This window comes from Cebus imitator, unplaced genomic scaffold (assembly GCF_001604975.1).
Source record: "Cebus imitator isolate Cc_AM_T3 unplaced genomic scaffold, Cebus_imitator-1.0 Scaffold42, whole genome shotgun sequence".
Classification (NCBI taxonomy): domain Eukaryota; kingdom Metazoa; phylum Chordata; class Mammalia; order Primates; family Cebidae; genus Cebus; species Cebus imitator.
The window spans coordinates 17,748,028-17,766,739 of NW_016107357.1; the positions used below are offsets into that span (position 1 = coordinate 17,748,028).

The 18,712-nt window shown below is 35.0% G+C and overlaps 1 protein-coding gene across 1 annotated transcript in view; it reads left to right on the forward strand.

Annotated features, from left to right (window-relative positions):
* Nucleotides 1-18,712, forward strand: part of RYR2 (ryanodine receptor 2) — a 787,527-nt gene that overhangs the window by 370,031 nt on the left and 398,784 nt on the right. Inside the window, exon 12 of the mRNA XM_037737814.1 lies at nt 3,977-4,169. Within this exon, the coding sequence (XP_037593742.1) occupies nt 3,977-4,169 (193 nt within the window). The remainder of the gene's footprint in view (nt 1-3,976; nt 4,170-18,712) is intronic.

Here is an 18,712-nt window from a genome sequence, read left to right on the forward strand (position 1 = left end):
TTTGTGTATTATAAAATGAAAGATTAAAGAAGTGTTTATACAAATTAATTGTATAAATAATGACTAATTACATACGTAATTAGTATAAGTGCAGTTTAGAGAGGTTGTTTGGCCCTTATAAAATGGATTGTGTGTTTTCAAAATGTAGAAAGATACCTATACTTCATAATTGAGTGCTAAAAGAAATATATATCTTTTTGTAGAGCCTCTAAATCTGTCTTATTTTTGGTTAAAAAAATAGCACAAGAGCTTCTGAAAACCTGACAGGACTTTTTGTTGTTATTAATATTTTTGATGAGCTGTGACTAGATAAATCTAGATTATTCTGCAAACTTCTACATACCTTCCATTAAGTAGTCTCGTTTCTGATCCTCTACTGTCGCTTGTGTTTGTATTTTGAAATAGAAGTCTGAAGTTTATTTTGACTTCGATTATGGGTGATTGACATATAGAAAGGACATGATCTTATGGCCAGCCACAGGGGAAAGGGGTTGCTAATTGCTTCTCAGAGTCCAGATGCCACTGAGGGGAATACCACAGAGAAGGCAGAACAGGTAGTTTTTCAACGATTTAGCAGCTAAAAGAGAGATATTTTGCTCTCCTCTGTGACCCTTGATTAAATTTCACCCTCCTGTCTAGCAGCAGGAAAGTAGGAGATTCATTTGTAAGAAATATAATTATTTCAAGAAGTTTTTCAGATGACACTGACTCTTTAAACAACTTTGGCAAATATGCAAATTGAGCTACATTCAGTTTAGGCTTTTTTATTTTTTTGAATTAAATCCCTTCCATTCTAGGAAGTTTAGATGTCTTATTATATGCAACGGCCTCATAATTAGTAGTTTTGCTTTATATGTAGGAATTTATAGTGAAGACCCTGCTTTAGTTTATGATAGAACTATGTTGTCTCATACCAATGTTTATATTCCATATTTGGGATATTCAGTATTCCCTTTACTCCAATGAGATCCAACTACAACAAGATATTTGTTGTAGTTGATGTGGCCCATTCATTTTATATTTTATAGTGCATACTCTTCCAAATAAAACTATTGTTGTCAAAAGTTTTTCAGTATCATGGCCTTTTCAATAAATCATTTTAATGTAGGGAGTTACATTTAATAGAAAATGCTCTCTTATATTTTACTCCAAGGCAAAATTATAGGGATATTGTAAGTGAGATGTATGTTAGTTCCTGTAATAGGAATAAGCATTGAAATGAAAAATATGAATTATTCTATAGTTCAAGTTCTATTTTTTATGTCACAAATAAACAAAATTAAATTGTGACGTATCATAAAGAATTACTTACTATTCCCCAATTCCCTTTGAGATAATTTTGAATAAATATCGACAATACGTAGGGCACAAGTTTTTTTATGTTACCGTAGGGAATTGCTTTATAAAGCCACATTACTGTTGCTAATTTTAGTTTTTACTACATATTATTTTCTTGCCTCTTGATACTTTTTGGCTTGTCCTCTTATTTAGTTGGGTGAGGGGGCAGGGGGGTCTGGGCAAGTGAAACCAGGCTAATTTGAGTGGCTGGAAAGGAAAGCAGATATGCTTAGATTTCACAGTGTTTTTGCCAAAAACTGGCCACATTCATTCCATTTCTACCAGAATCCTCTTAGTGCCTTGAAAGGGGCACTGATACATATGAGTTCAATTGAATAGAAATAAGCCTAGAACACCTACCAGATATCCTAGTAAATAGTATGTATCTGGTCAACATTTTGAGCTATTTTGAAAATGAAGGTATATTCTATCATGATTAAGATGAATTGTTATTTGGAAGTGACTTCCTATTTCCAAACCTCATATTTTCCAAATATTTCATTGTTTTTCAAATAATGGAAACAAATATTAAAAATAATTGTGGCTGGGCATGGTGCCTCATGTCTGTTACCCCAGCACTTTGGGAGGCTGAGGCGGGTGGATCACGAGGTCAGGAGATCGAGACCATTCTGGCTAACACAGTGAAACCCCATCTCAACTAAAAATACAAAAAATTCACTGGGTGTCATGACATGATCCTGTAGTCCCAGCTACTTGGGAGACTGGGGCAGGAGAATCACTTGAATCCAGCTTGCAGTGAGCTGACATAACACCACTGCACTCCAGCCTGGGCGACAGAAAATAAAATAAAAAATAATAATTGTGGTTTTCATAGTATTTGAAAACAATGCCCCTAATTTTATAAAAGGAGGATTTTTAAAAGCTTATTTATTATCAAAATGGAAATGTTTTAATGTGCTATTATTGGTAGACAAACTTTAATTTCATTTTAAGACAATACTGTGTTATCTGGGTTTATTAGTACATGGTTATTAATTTAGTTGGAGGACTTTCCAAATTAATTACCTTTATAACAAATTCATGTGAAAATGAACTTATTATAACATAATTCTACTGCTAATTAGCTAATATCTCAATGCTAATATCTCAAGTAAAAAATCGAGGTTAGAAAACAACATTAAATTGATTTATAATTTACCAAAAGATTGCTAGCTTTGACAAAAAGTATTCTCAATTTGTAGAACACAAACGTTTTTAATGAGTCTGTAAAAAAACCAAGTTTAGTAATTAATAAGATTATATTGAAACCCCCTATATATTTACTTTTTGTTTGACTCATTGCATTTTGACAAAATCATCTACTATAAGCTGTCTTTTAAAAATTTATCCTTATATTTATTTTCAGTTTGTTGTTGACATGTGAAACTTTACAACATGCATTCTTTTTAGAGTATACACTTTTTCTTTCTAAAATATCTGGCTGTATACCTTTTGTGCTTTTTGGCCTTAAATTGGAATTTATCTAATATCAAATTTGTCATTTTTTCCTTTTGATGTTTATTTGCTTGTTAAATCTTTTCTAATCATTTGGTTTTAGTTTTCTGGCCTGCTTTGATCTTAAGCATGTCTCTGATCTATGATATATATGGGCTGTCCTCACTTTGCATGGTATGACGTTAAGGAAAGTCATACACAATAGAACTGTCATCACTCTACACCTTAGCATGGTTAAAGCTCCCAAATGCACAACCTTAAGTTAATAAGGTAATGTGCAAAGCAATAACAGCTTGTATTTTGATTTTTCTATTTTATCCTACCTGAAAGTCATTTTATTTATTTTCAATAGACAAATAATAGTTGTACATACTTATGGGATACATAGTGATATTTTAATACAGGTAATGTATAATGATCAGATCAGAGTAACTGGCGTATCCATCATCTTAAACATTTATCATTTCTGCACATTAAGAACATTCAGTATCCTTCCAAGCAAATTTTTAATGATCATAACTTATCTTTTTATTGAAACAGTCTATATTTTCTGTTTATTACATTTTTTCTTGACGTTTTTAGAATTTTCATTTTCTTGGTCATCGGGTTCTAATAATATATTGTTCTACAATATTAAAGTTTAAAGTATAAGAATACATTTCTTTTGTCAGGTAAGTATAGTCTATATACTTCAGCTTATATGTATGAGTTCCAACTAATAATCCTACTTAGATATTGACAATAATACTACTATTTTTTCAAGTCTATGCAAATAAAACAACAGTTTTTAACTAGTAAATGCTAAAATATTTGATGTTGCACTTCCTGTATTATCTTCATTATAGGTTGACTGCTCTGTATTAGAGGTTGACTTGGAGCACAACTTCTTAGTTATTTCTGCATAGAATACTGGATAGTGTGAATTGTATGGCATTTAAAGTCGAACACCTTGAGTTAAACTTAACTTCTAGTTACTATAAGCTTTGTGACTTTGTATATTACTTAATCATTCTCAATAGCCAGTTTGTTACTTGTGAAATGAAATTAATATCATTAACATCCTACGTTTTTTGAGAACATTAAGACAATATATATGACTGTTCATTATCTGACATATGTTTTAATAGCTACTCCTTCTATGATTGTGGGTGCTATTGGATCAAATCCTAACTATTTTCATTAGGTGGAGTGGAAGCCACATAAGATGGGGCCAGCCATTCAGACTACGCCATGTCACAACAGGAAAATACTTGAGTCTCATGGAAGACAAAAACCTTCTACTCATGGACAAAGAGAAAGCTGATGTAAAATCAACGGCATTTACCTTCCGGTCTTCCAAGGTGAGAGAGAAAATATTATTTGGGTGTTCTATAAACGTTACTCTGTCACATTTTCTTTGAAGTTAGAAATGAGAAAATAAATGATGTAAGCATATTTCATGTGTATTTCTAAATTATCAGTTTCTCTTCCATCCATTCCTCTTCAGTAAAACCGATTTTCTAAACCATTAAAACCTGCCTATAGAGAAACCTAAATGGACAACAAAGAGTAATGATTACACAAAGGATAATGATTGCATAAATCATAGCATATACGTACATATTGGGACAGTACAACACTGTCAAAAATATAAAATATAAAAATACCTATTATACATTATCAAATGAAAGGTGTTTTATGTGGTTTATAGTTGTTAAAAACACATTCATCCAGCTCCTTCCTGTTTCCTTAAGCATTGACAGTGTCCAGTGACCACAAATATTGTGATTTTTTGGGTTACAGTATGAGGTGAAGCACCCCGGGGTCTTTGGCTCAAAGATACATTTATATATCCATTGCTATAGGCAGGCCTTTATCCTTAACCCTGTTGAATCATTTTTATGATAATTGCTGTATTAGTCCTTTTTCACCTGCTATAAAGAAATTCCTGAGACTAGGTAATTTATAATGAAAAGAAGTTTAATTCACTTACCCTTTTGTGTGGCTGGGAAGGCCTCAAGAAACTTACAATCATGACAGAAGGGGAAGCAGGCAGGTCTTACATGGCGGCAGGTGAGAGAGAGAGCGAGAGAGTAAGTGTAAGGAGGAACCGTCAAACATTTTAAAAAACCATCAGTTGTCATGAGAACTCACATCAGGAGAATAGCATGGGGGAAACTCCCCCGTGATCCAGTCACCTCTCTCTTGACAAGTGGGGATTGCAAATTGAGATGAGATTTGGGTGGGGACACAGAGACAGACCGTATCAATTGCATGTTTCTGTTGATAATTTAACGAAGATTATGAAACTTGAGAAAGATGACTGGAATGATATTAAACTACTAACTTTCATCTTAGAAAGGCGAAACTTTGTTTCCTTAAACAGATAAAGGTTTGACTTGTGTTTCTGTGATTAGTGCATACGCATCTGAGTATAGACATCTTCACAGTGTTATTCAGGGCTCATAAAAAAACAAACAAACAAACAAACAAAAAACGTATTATTTCATTTTTTTACTACTTGGAAGTTCTAAGGATTCAGTCACCCCTCCCCATATTTTGTATGCTGCCTCAATTCAAGTTGGATTTTTGATAGCAGTATTATTAGATGAGGAAAATATATTAAGTACTATGTATAAAATATTCAAACAAGGTCAGGATTTGGTTTAGTAGAACTGTAATACAAGCACTACAATGCCTTTAAAATATTGGATTAGTTTTAAATTTTTACTTTTCCTCTTTGTAAAAATGTATATGTTAGGTAGCATCTTCTAAATATTTTACAAGCATTAACAAAGATTATTTTCTATTTAGGTAAAACATTTACCCTAAAAGACCAATTTTCTGTATGCTTAATAAATTCCATTTTATTGATCTTATAATGGTGTCCCATCACAGCATAGCATTGGCAGCATAAACATAAATACTTACTGAACTTTGACAGTGTCCCGCAGAACTTGTATTTGCAGAGTTGTCACTAGAGGCCACTGGACTTTATTTCTCCATTAGGTCTATAGCGTGGATTTCTCCAGTAAGTATCAGAAATAGAGAATATTAACTTTCCTAATTATGAAAATAAGCTATTTCACTATAGTCTTAACAGTGTATTTCATATAAATAATATCTAACATGCAAGAAAACATATTTATCATTTAGAGTAATAATTGTAACAAAATTAAAAATAGTTATTTACAGCTATTTAAATTGTTTTAGTTCTTTAATCATATTTTATTTCTTCTGATTTTGAAAGCAATGCATATTTACCTTAGAAAGTTTAGAAAATACAAAAAATATGTAGGAGTAAGAAATACCTAGTTAGGCAGAATACCAACGTTTTGATAAATTTTCTTCCTAATCTTTTTCTTTTACTGTATAAACGCACACTTGCAATGTGGGGATTAAGAGCTACCAATACTCCTCCCCTATGCAATTGAAATCTACATTTTGACTCTCCAAAAACTTAACTACTAATAGTCTGTTGTTGACTGGAAACCTTACCAATAACGTAGTTTATTAACACATATTTTTAATGTCATGTATTATAAACTGTATTCTTCCAATAAAGTAAGCTAGAGGAAAAGAAATGTTATTAAGAAAACTATAAGGGAGTCTGGGCGTGGTGGCTCACGCCTGTAATCCCAGCACTTTGGTATGCCGTGGCAGGTGAATCTGGCCAACATGGTGAAACCCTGTCTCTGCAAAATTAAAGTACACAACTTAGCTGGGGGTGGGGCATGCACCTGTAGTCCCGGCTGGTCAGGAGGCTGAGGCTGAAGAATCACTTGAACTCAGCAGGCAGAGGATGCAGTGAGCCAAGATCGTGCCACTGCACTGGGCGACAGAGTGAGACTCAGTCTCAAGAAAACGAAACAACAACAACGACAACAACAACACACAAAACCCAGAACTATAAGGAAGATGAAATACATTTTCTATGCCTTTGGTGGAAGTGGATCATCAACAAAGTTGGTCCTTGTTTTCATGTTGAGTAGGCTGAGGATGAGGAGGGAGAGGAAGAGGGGCTGGTCTTATTGTCTCAGCGGTGGCAGACGTGAAGGAAAATGCATGTATACGTGGACCTGCACTGTCCAAATACATGTTGTTCAAGAATCAACTGTACATTACAAAATACGAATGTAGTTTGTGTTCTGCTTTCATTTGATGATATATAGTAGGTATTTTTATATTTTATATGTTTGACAGCTTCATACTATCCCAGCATGTACGTATACACTATAATTTAGGCAATCATGACTATGTCATCATTACTCTTTATTGTACATTTAGGCTTCTATACTTATATAATATATACATATATTAATACATATCTATCATTATAAATAAAACTCAAACCAAAGTAAGTTTTGGGGAGACCAGAAGTAACACTGAAAAGACAGATTCCTGAATGAACATTCCCAATGCCTTTCTCTTTCAATTCCTGTTCTGGGTTACACCGAATGGTAGAAGATGCCTTGGAATCTATGAGTTAACTGGAGAGCTCCAGAAAAGACAGTCAGGGTAGGTCTTTATTCTCCATTGTGAAAATAGAGAGGCACAGCTGGTAAAACCTCATTATCCTTACAAAGCATCTGTATCTGTATATTTGCTGTGTGGGCTCTTAGAGGGCCTCAACAGTGGGTACTCAGTGGACCTCAAGGTGGGCCAGAATTGTTCTTTGTCTCTGTAATTGGAAAGCACAATTAATCCCATTATGGGACGTGGGTTTCTTTCTTAAATCTAGCTTGCAGAGGAGTGGGAATTTGCTAGTTTGTCTACTGATAGCACCTCAGTAAACAATTCAACCCTCTAAAGAAGAACCAATTATCTGATGGTAGAAGCCCTTTTCAAGTACAGAAGGTGGTACCTATTAAAATGACATTCAGCTTTATTCCTTCTAGAAAAAGTAGAAGCAACTGACATCTTCCTTACGAAATATAGCTTACCCAAAGAAAATCTTGAAGAGGTTGAAAAACATGAGCTCGTGTATCACAATGGAAGATATTGGAATGATTTTCCAAACTTTAGTATTTTCAAAAGCTGGGAGCCTGTGGTGGGAGGACCTCTTGAGCCCAGGAGTTCGAGGCTGCAGTGAGCTATGATCATGCCCACTGCATTCCAGCCTGGGCAACAGAATGAGAACGAGACTCTACAGAAAAACTAAAAGTAAAAGAAACAGGCAGAATACATCTAACAAAAATTGGAGGAAAAAGAGGAAGAGTGAAAGGTACAGTAGGTGCTCCAATTGCCTTCTGTGAAACAGAAGTCAAAGATTTTCTTAAGATTGAAAATTTGAGTAATGGAAGCATAAATATTGAACAGCCAAAAAGTAAATACTGAAATATAATAACACTTACTAAAACAAGATGATGGAAGAAAGCTGGTGGGAGAAAGAGGAACATGCTATCTTTTTCATCATGCATGATCCAGCCTAATAAAAAGAAGAAAAGGGTTGCTAAAGAGCCAGAGACATAAACACAGACACAGACATGCAGTCAGTGAGAAAAATTAGACCACAGAATGAATGGCTGTAAAAAAAAAAAAAAAAAAAAAAAGACGGAAACAGAAAACCTACAGTATGACACAATGAAAACCTAAACTATGGCCCACTGTATTTACTTATCAATATATATAAATGGACTGTCTCACAATTTAAAATTAAAATAATTTCATATTAGGGGATACAGTATAAATTATGCTGACATTAAGAGGCATATCTGAAGCAACTTTATTTGGAAAGGTTGGAAATGAAAGGATGGCTAATGGAATACTAAGAAAATACACACAGACAGGGTGCAGTGCTTCCCTCTGTAATCCCAGTATTTTGGGAGACCAAGGCAGGCAGATGTCTTGAGGTCATGGGTTTGAGACCCACCTGTCCAACATGGTGAAACACCATCTCTACTAAAAATACAAAAATTAGCTAGGCGTGGTGGCATGCACCTGTAATCTCAGCTGCTTGGGAGGCTGAGGCAAAAGAATTGCCTGAACCTGGGAGGTGGAGGTTTCAGTGAGACGAAACTGCACCACTGCACTCAAGCTTGGGCAACACAGCAAGACTTTGCCTCAGTAGAAAGAAAAAAAGAAAAGAAAAAGGCATCTGATCTTAATAACAGATGAGGTGGAATTCAGGCAAAATAAAGAATTGCAGGAGACAAAAAGAATATTTCATGATATTGAATAGAGTGCAAGTCACTGAAGTTGTAACAGTTGTTAAATTTACATAATAAATAAGATGTATTAGTATCCCTAAAACAAAAATTAGCATTCATAAAACAAGATAGTATTTGTAAAACAGAAACAGGTGGACAAAGGATATGGACAGACATTTCTCAAAAGAAGACATTTATGTGGCCAAGAAACATGAAAAAAAAAAAGAAAAAGCTCAACATCACTAATCATTAGAGAAATGCAAATCAAAACCACAATGATATACCATCTCACGCTAGCCAGAATGGTGATTACTAAAAAGTCAAGAAACAACAGATGCTGGAGAGGCTGTGGAGAAGCAGTAACGCTTTTACACTGTTGGTGGGAATGTAAATTAGTTCAACCATTGTGGAAGACAGTGTGGTGATTCCTCAAAGATCTGAACAAGAAATACAATTTGATGCAACAATTCCATTACTGGATATATACCCAAACTAATATAAATCATTCTGTTATAAAGATACACACACATGTGTTTATTGACGCATTATTCACAATGGCAAAGACATACAATCAACCCAAATGCCCATCAATGATAGACTGGATAAGGAAAATGTGGTACATATACACCATGGAATACTGTGCAGCCATAAAAGGGAATGAGATAATGTCATTTGCAGGGACATGGATCAAGCTGGAAGCCATCATCCTCAGCAAACTGACGCAGGAACAGAAAACCAAATATTGCATGTTTTCACTCATGGGAACTGAACATTGAGAACACATGGACATAGGGAAGGGAGCAACACACACCTGGGGCCTGTCGCAGGGGATGGGGGGGTGGGGGGAGAGGGGAGGGAGAGCAGGGAGAGCATCAGGATGAATAGCTAATGAATGTGGGGCTTAAAACCTAGGTTATGAGTTGATGAGTGCAGCAAACCACCACGGCACACTTATACCTATGTAACAAGCCTGCACATTCTGCACATGTATCCTGGAACCTAAAAAAAAAAAAAATTGCAAGTCACTGAAGTTGTAACAGTTGCTAAATTTACATAACAAATAAATATAGGGTAGCACTAGTATTTATAAAACCAAGTCTCCAGGAGCTACAGGAGAAATAAACAGGAAATTTTAGTATTAGGAGATACCAAGTCATCTTTTCTCAGTTTGCACACACAACACACACCTCACGCCACTGAGGCTTTATGGCACCTGGAGAGCTGCTGCGGAAGCCCCGCCCCTACTTGGACATTAATTTTGTTCACTCAGGAATATTGCAGGGCTGACTTGAGCCGGACTAGGAACGGGGAACATGCCAACAGTTAGTGCCCTCTGAGAGCTTGGGAGGGTGTTCGGGAAGCAGGGACCCTGTCCTTGCGCACTCGTTGGCTTTTTAAATGACAGAATTGCTGCCATTTTGTGATTTCTTGTAAGTCAGCCAACAGAGCTGAGTAGTCGATCTCACTGTATCAGGACTCCCATTTTACAGATGGGGAAAACCAAGGCAGAAAGGGTGAGTCACTTGACCAAGTCGCAGGGCAAGAAACACAGAGGCATTGGTGAACACAGGGTTATCTCTGCACCAAACCAACTGGCCAGAGCAGTTACAAAGAGCTGGGGCGTAGCTTTCTGGGCTGGCTGATTCACTTGTTCGGTTCACCCCAGGCAGTAAGGACTGCCGTGGGAGCCTCAGGCAGGTCCGTGTCCTGTCAGGGCCTCGCCCAGTTAAAATGTCACCCCACCCCTTCACGGGCTACTGCCTGACCCTATGTCTAATTGATCTCTCAGAATCCTACCTGGCCTGCAGAAAGCTCAGTAAGGGCATCTTTCTCATTTTATTCTTTCTGTGGTAATCCTAATCCTCCTGGAGGTAAATGAATTCCTGCGGCAAAGCAGGTTATTCATGTGGAAATAGAAATGCAACAAGGGAAAAGTATATTAACATACTTCAAAAATATTCTTATTTAGCCTTTCATTCATTGATCTATATAGTTTTAAATTGGGGTTGGGGGCGGGAGGGTATTGTCTTACAGAAATAAAGAGAAACTTACAGGTAAAAATATATGTGCAAGTTTATTTCATCATTCTTTGTCATGACAAAAAATGGAAAGTTCACGAATGTGCAATAAAAATTATTCTGTATCTGTAATATTAAGTGGTGTTAGCTATCAAAATGTATTGACCTGGAAAGATATCCATGAAAATGTTGTTGAATAAAACAATATTTTCTTGGACGTATTTTTCATAGCTATCTTTTCAGATGAATATATATCAATATAGTGTTATATATATCCCCAGATCAATATATAGTTATATACAGCCAGTGCTTGACTTACGACCACGATTGGTTCCGACAGACCGGTCGTAACACGATTTGGTCGTAAGTTGAGTAGGCTATATGTACAGTTGAAATGGTGCACGCAGAGATGGTAGTGCTGCCGGAAGCTGGTCCGCACTGTCGTACACCCAGCTGGGCAACGTTTGCGCTGCCAGACGCGGAGCAGTCGTGGCTAGCAATTGTGGTCGTAAAGTCGAATGGTCGTAAGTTGCATAGGTTGTAAGTCAATCAATACCTGTATATATTTAACATTATATAACATATCTTTCCAGATCAATATATATATCAATATATTGTTATATATAATCTCCAGATCATTTTATATTGTTGTGTATATAATATATACTGTACATAATATATATGATATATATGTGTTCTATGTCTATATTTTTTTATTTTATTTTTATTTTTTGAGACAGTTTTCGTCTGTCTCCCAAACTGGGGCACAGTGGCATGATCTCGGCTCACTGCAACCTCCCCCTCCTGGGTTCAAGCAATTCTCCTGCTTCAACCTCCCGAGTAGCTGAGATTACAGACATCCACCACCACGCTGAGCTAATATTTTTATATTTAGTAGAGACAGAGTTTCACCATGTTGACCAGTCTGGTCTTGAACTCTTGTCCTCAGGTGATCCATCCACCTGAGCCTCCCAAAATGCTGGGATTACAGGTGTGAGCTATCGTGCCCAGCCCTCTATATATGTTATGTATTGATCTGGTGATATGTATAACAATATATTGATCTGTAAAAATATCCATGAAAATATTGTCCAGTAAAGTATTGTTTTGCTCAACATTTTGAGTTGTAAATTGTAATATAATAGGTATAGCAAATCTTATAATAGGTTTCAGTGTAATCTATTGTAATATTATAGGTATTACAAATCTTATTTTTGTAATTAAAAAAGAAATCTTTATACTTATGTTTGTATATGATTTTATGGGTTGTTGTGGGAGGAAATACGCTTTTCATTTAGAGCATTTTAGAAAGATCAAAATGGAAACTGAATGAGAATGTGAAGGCAGAGAGAAATTTTTCTTTAACTTAAAAAACTATATCTCTGAATTATTTTGGCTATTAACGATAGTCATATTTATTTTACAACAAAATCATTTAAATAAGAAAACCATTGCACTGACATTCTGGGACATAAGTTCTGTGCACATTTTTGATTTGTTTATTTAGGATGGATTCCTAGAAATGGAAATAGTGACTCAAAAGCTATGAATATTTTTTAATGTTCTTGATACAGATTGCCCAAAGCAATAGCTTTTGAAACCTTTTTCTCTGAATCTCCCTCCTAATATCCTCTCAATGTTATAATAGGCCTCGTATTTGAGGACTTTTGACTCTCCAGATCCTTCTGTGATTTCTGCTCAGGGTTTCTGTTTCTGGAATTTGGCAATTGTGTAATGTCACAGCTTGCATGGAGGAAGAGAAGCCAAAGGTCACAACTCTTCTTTAACTAAACAATTTAGTTTTTCTAAAGCCACTTTCCTGCGTGGTGTTCATGGGACCACTTGTGTGTACAGGTTCATGACTTGCTGCCACACTCACTCAGTGACATCCATACTCAGTCACTTCATTCATACAGGTAATTTCATATGATTACGTGCTTGAAGGCAGTGAAAGTGAAGGTGGGATTTCAGGAAAAAAATTCTTTTAAATCACAGTAAATTTTTAATTTTAATATCAATGGAAGATTAGTTAATAAAATTTTTTTCATAAAATAGAGACAAGAACCCTTCCCATTTTTTCTGTTAAAATGACATTTTCAGTTATATATTTAATGCATAGTCATTCGAGAAAAATATAAAGGTAGTACAAAGTTGGAGAAAGGAGAAAAGTAAGTTGATGCACAGTCCATCACTCAGAAACAACCTCGTGTGTGTATTTGAGTTGTCAGCAAATATTACATATTTTAATGATGCATAGTGTTAATTATATACTATTTGGGGTCTATTGTTTATTTAATAATATATACTACCATATTTCTTCTTTAATAGAATTTTGGCAATAATTCGACATCTTATGTAGATTTATCGTAATTCATGCAGTTACTTATTATGTTTGAATATTTATTTTTAATGTTTCACTTTTAAGCTGAATATTTTTATCTCTGAATATTTCTATGTATTGCCGACTACCTTTTTTCGGAGTTGAACTCTTTGGTCTAAGAATATGAAGATTTCAAACGTTTTTGGTACTGGAGGCTGTCAGAAGGCAGGACAGTATCTGTTTTGTTTACCATAGACGGTGCGGTGCCTGACACTTAGTGGGGATTGTTAATGTCCCTGGTAAGTGAATGCACCTGGCCAAAGTACTCTTCAGAACTTTGCACCAGTATTTATTCTAAGCAGCAGGATATGAAAGTTTACATTTCTGTGTGACCTCATCAAGAGATAATTTTGAAATCTGATAATTTTGATAGATGAAAAATCAGTTGTATCCTATTTTATATTCTATAAGTAAGTTAACCTCTTTTACTGTAAAACTCCTATCATTTTAAAGCAAATTATAATGATTTATTATTCCAGTGAATGAAATAAATGGCACAGTAAGCAATTTTTAGCAATTGGCTTTTTTTTTTAAATTTCTCATAATGCATGTGGCTTTTTTAAGCAGATGAATTTGAACTTTTGTGCCCTTCATTCCATAACTCCCAGAGCAATGACTTTAGCCTTTTAAAAAATATATTTCTTTACAGTTTAATCTCGAATGACTTCAAATAGTTCAAGGCATTTTATATGTCTTAAATATATATGTATTTCATAATATTTCAAATGAGCTCCTAATCATAACTTGGAGGGACAGAAATAGAATCAATAACAACAATATGTTTCAGATTGGGAACTTCTGAATTTAGCAGCAAAGCTATTCTAAGACTGGGCATAAATATATTCAGTTGGGAATGGAAAGAAAATTCTTTTTTTTAATTATAGCATTTTAAAAAATTATACTTTAAGTTCTGGGGTACGAGTGCAGATTGTGCAGGTTTGTTACGTGGGTATACACGTACCATGGTGGTTTGCTGCACCCATCAACCCGTCATCTACATTAGGTATTTCTCCTAATGCTATTTGTCCCCTAGCTCCCCCAGCCCCTGACAGGAACAGGTGTGTGATGTTCCCCTCCCTGTGTCCATGTGTTCTCATTGTTCAACTCCCACTAATGAGTGAGAACATGCGGTGTTTTCTGTTCTTGTGTTCGTTTGCTGAGAATGATGCTTTGAAAATTCTCATTATCTGGTGAGTTGAAGTGGTATAGAAGGATGTGATTCTCCTGACGTGGTCTTCTCTGGTAAGGGAAGGGATGGAGGCTTTTTATACCCACTTCCAAATTCTTTGAAATTCTGCTCATGTCCTAACTTGAGCTTTCTATAATCATGGTTAGTGCCTTTCCAATTAGGCCTGTCTCTGGATATTACGAATTAGGAATTTTAAAAATGACCTTTGCTTACAAAAATGTCTGACTTCCGAGACTACAGGACAGTGCTGGTGACTCAAATTCCTATTTCACTGGTTAAAAGTAGAACCATTATGTCTTTTTCTTTTATCTGTTTTTCTGTCATCATCATCATCATTTCTCAAAGCAAATTAATGCTTCTGGATAAGTTAGTTCCTCTAGCTTGAACAGTACTCTTTTTACTGTATTTATTTTACTTCTGTACTTTCAATTTTTTTATTCTTAGATCCCTGATTTTCAGAAGTTTGTAGATAACCGGTAACTCTGTAAGAGGAGAGCTATAATTGAAATTAAAACTATCTGCTGATTGAAATGTTTAGGTGACCGTGTGAGTGAGTGAGTGAGTGTGTGTGTGTGTGTTCGTGCGTGTGTGTGTGTGTTAGAGAAAAGAACAAATAAGTGTGTGATTCTTGTATAATATTTTACCCAATTTTTACTGGTAGAAAGTTGTTTTTAAAATAGAAAATATTTTTGATATTAGAGAAGTAGTTAAAATCCAACTACAAGGTACCTGAAAAAGGGCTAGAACTAACATAATTTGATAGTTTAGCTCAATTCAAAATAAGTTACAAAACACAAGTGTTTATCTCAGGAAAAAAATAAATGGCACAGAAATAGATATCTAAAACTACACTCACATACACAGACATGTGAAAAATGAGAGTAACTGACAGTGCTGTTTATAATATTTAAAATAGAATCTTGCTTTAATTGGAAGGAAGACCAATAAAATAAAAGTCCATTCATGCTGAAAAGTATTTTCTGCAATTACATAATAAAGCAGCATTGAACTTAGAACTAGTGAAACACAATAAAAAAGAGACCTTGATTAAAGATGAAAAAATATATTTTTAAAATATTATTTCACAGTGTCAGAATTTCAGAGAAAATAGAATGGCTCAACAGACTCACTTAATCTCTTTATTATCACATTTGGCCATGGTCTCTTTTCTTTAAGATACATATTGGATTCATTTAAAAGTATATTTGATACTTCTCCACCCTCCTCAGTCACTGGTAGGTTGAAAAGGCTTGCCCTATCTTTACATACCTCTACCGTATTTTCCATGAAGAGGAGTACTTCTACTGTGAAAGGCAAATACTTTTTAAAAAAATGATGTAGCATATATCAAAGAATACCTCATACATTTGAGGCATACTTTGAGTATGCAATAATGAATGACTGCTGGTTGATATAATTTCTGTGTTGCAAATCAAATTTTCATTGCTGATGGAAAATCACTTTTTAGATCAGTTGCAAATCTCAGCTCTCATCTGGGTTTAGGAGTTTTGGTTTTGAAATTCTGAAATGAAAATTGATTCTTGTGATCCCTTGCATTTACATGAGCAGTCCCTTACCTCTAACTGTGTGAGACTGTATTGAAAGTACAGGCATTTTTGGAAAATTATATAAATCATTAAGATCATTTTAACTGAAGATTTTAAAGGTGAGACTGGCTTTAAAATTCCATGTTACTAGTTGACGTAAGGAGCATTTCCTCACTTGTCATTGGGGTGTCTTTGACACTAAGGTGAACATTCAGCAGCCAATCTCAAATATGGGATTTGATGGAAGAATCAACAATTGCAGATAACCCTATATATTCAGAAAAAACGGAATAAAATAGGGAATGGTTTATAATGTAACTGACTTTGGTTTTCTTTTAAGGAAAATATTTTACATAATGAAGAATGCAATTTGATAAATGTAGATTTTCTTAGAAATATTCTTCACTTTCTCTATTCCTAGAAGTTTTAAGCATTGTTTTCAAGTGTGTTGAAATGTCAGTTTCAATCATAAGGCAGGTCTTGCCAATTATATGTGTATTCAATCCCCAGCCCACGGTAAAATTTTTTTAGCTTAAAATGCCACTGAAACATTTCTCTGTAGGTGATTTCCTCTGGTTTTTCCTCTCTATGCACAATGAATAGAAGTCTTTTGCTATGGAAATGATGGAATAATAGTTTCATATAAGACTGTCAATGAGATTATAAGAATTGTGAACAAATGGCAAAATTATATATATTTTATTTTGCTTAATATATATTAAAAATTATATGTATAATATATTTAATATATATTTATGTATTATATATTAATAATGTATATTAATGTATACTATATACATATATATGTTATATAGGTTTGCTTTATGAGATTGTGAGGGCTGGCTTAAAGCCTGACAGCTGCAGTACAAGTGGTCCAGCAAGGGTGACCATGATCAGGCTGGAATCCTTAGGCATGGGCTGATGATGTTGTCCACAGTGGTCAGGAAGAGAAGACCAACAGCAGGGTAGAGCCCTGTGGATACTAACTGTTTGGAGCTTAGGTGCTCAGGGAAAGCCTGAGCCTGTTGAAAGGGCTCACCTGGGTAAATACCATCTACTTTGGATAATCTCTCATTTGATTTACTCAAAGTCAATCGATAAGGAACCTTAATTACATCTACCAGATCCCTTGACCTCACCTAAGGTAACCTAACTGCAGGAGGGATACTCTGTTGTATTCATTGGCCCCACTTACACTCTAAGGGACAGCATTGTATGGGGTGCTGGAGGCTCTTCCTTTGGTGCTGTGACCTTAAGTTCTGTGACTGCTGCTGTGGAACCCCCTTCAAGACCCCTTCAGCATGAAAACTTTAAAAATCCCTTTTCCATAAACCACTCGCCAGAATATCTTCTCCTGAGAAGCCCTGGGATAAAGGGTGATATACTTTTTTTTTTTTTTTTTTGCATTCTGTCCTGGAAGGGTCAAGCCCGGGCTGGCCTGTCAGTACCAGTCATTTCTCTTACTGTGTAACATTTTTAGACTCCCTTTTCACAGTGACCAACTATTCTGTGCTACAGTGTGGCACCATAAATGAGCAAATAAAACAATTTCACCATTTTTCGTTAAATACAACAAATTTGATTAAGTGATTTAAAAACTTTAACCTCTTAGCACAGTAAAAATAATCTACAAATCGATTTTGTGGATTATTTCAACCAAAAAGTAACCATTTTTGGTTATATTTTTTGTTAAATTTAACCAAATTTAGTTAAATGGTTAAAAAATTTTATTATTTATCTTAAAGAGATCTGGCTGTTAAAAAATAAATAAAAACTCCATCATCTAAGGATAAAGGCCTTTTTTCTTCAGTCACCTGACAGAGTAATTTGGATGGACATAGGATGATTTTAACTAATGCTAGAAGAATTCCTCTGAACTGCATGCTCTGTATTATAAGAAATACTTCTGTAGGACTAGTTTTAGTCTTTTAATAAGTCTAGTTTTGTATATCTAGTATGTACATAGTATCACTTGGTGTATCTATGTGTATAAGGCCACAGTTCTTCAGAAATAGTTTTGGCTTCGTTAGGAGCCAGTTTGGTACACACCCAATGCCAAATATCACTTAATACTTTTCAGACCAATCTTTTTAACATCTGGGTCTATTTTAATATTCATTTAAAAATTAGATGTTCCAAGCATTTATGAATGGGATTATTTGAATGCTCATAATGGGAGGAGTTTGTCAGCACAGTTTTTATGGGAAATCTGAAGGGATTTCTAGAAATTCATTCATTCAACTGTCTTCATAAAGGATCTGACATTTGCAGGCACTATTCTGGTCTTGAGGCTATGGGGGGTCAGGGTGGAGGAATCAGACATACAATTCCTGCCCTCAGACAGGTGAATGATAGTCAAGTGGGAAAGAAGACAGTCAAGGAATGGTTTTAACAAAGTGCTAACATTTCCCTGATAGTGGAAGTATGACATGCTATGAGAGTACATGAATGTAAAGAGAAAATACCTATCCATGCAAACCTCTTTGAGTGAAAAGGCAGTGTTTGCAATAATTCTAGACTGTGCTGAAAACTTATTTTATCTTTGAGTATTTTTATAGCTCTTAAGATCTCAAGATCATTCTTGCAGGATAGGTAATTAGAAGACTATAAAAGTTAAAAATTTGATCGATGATGAGTCCTACAAAAAAAAACATTCC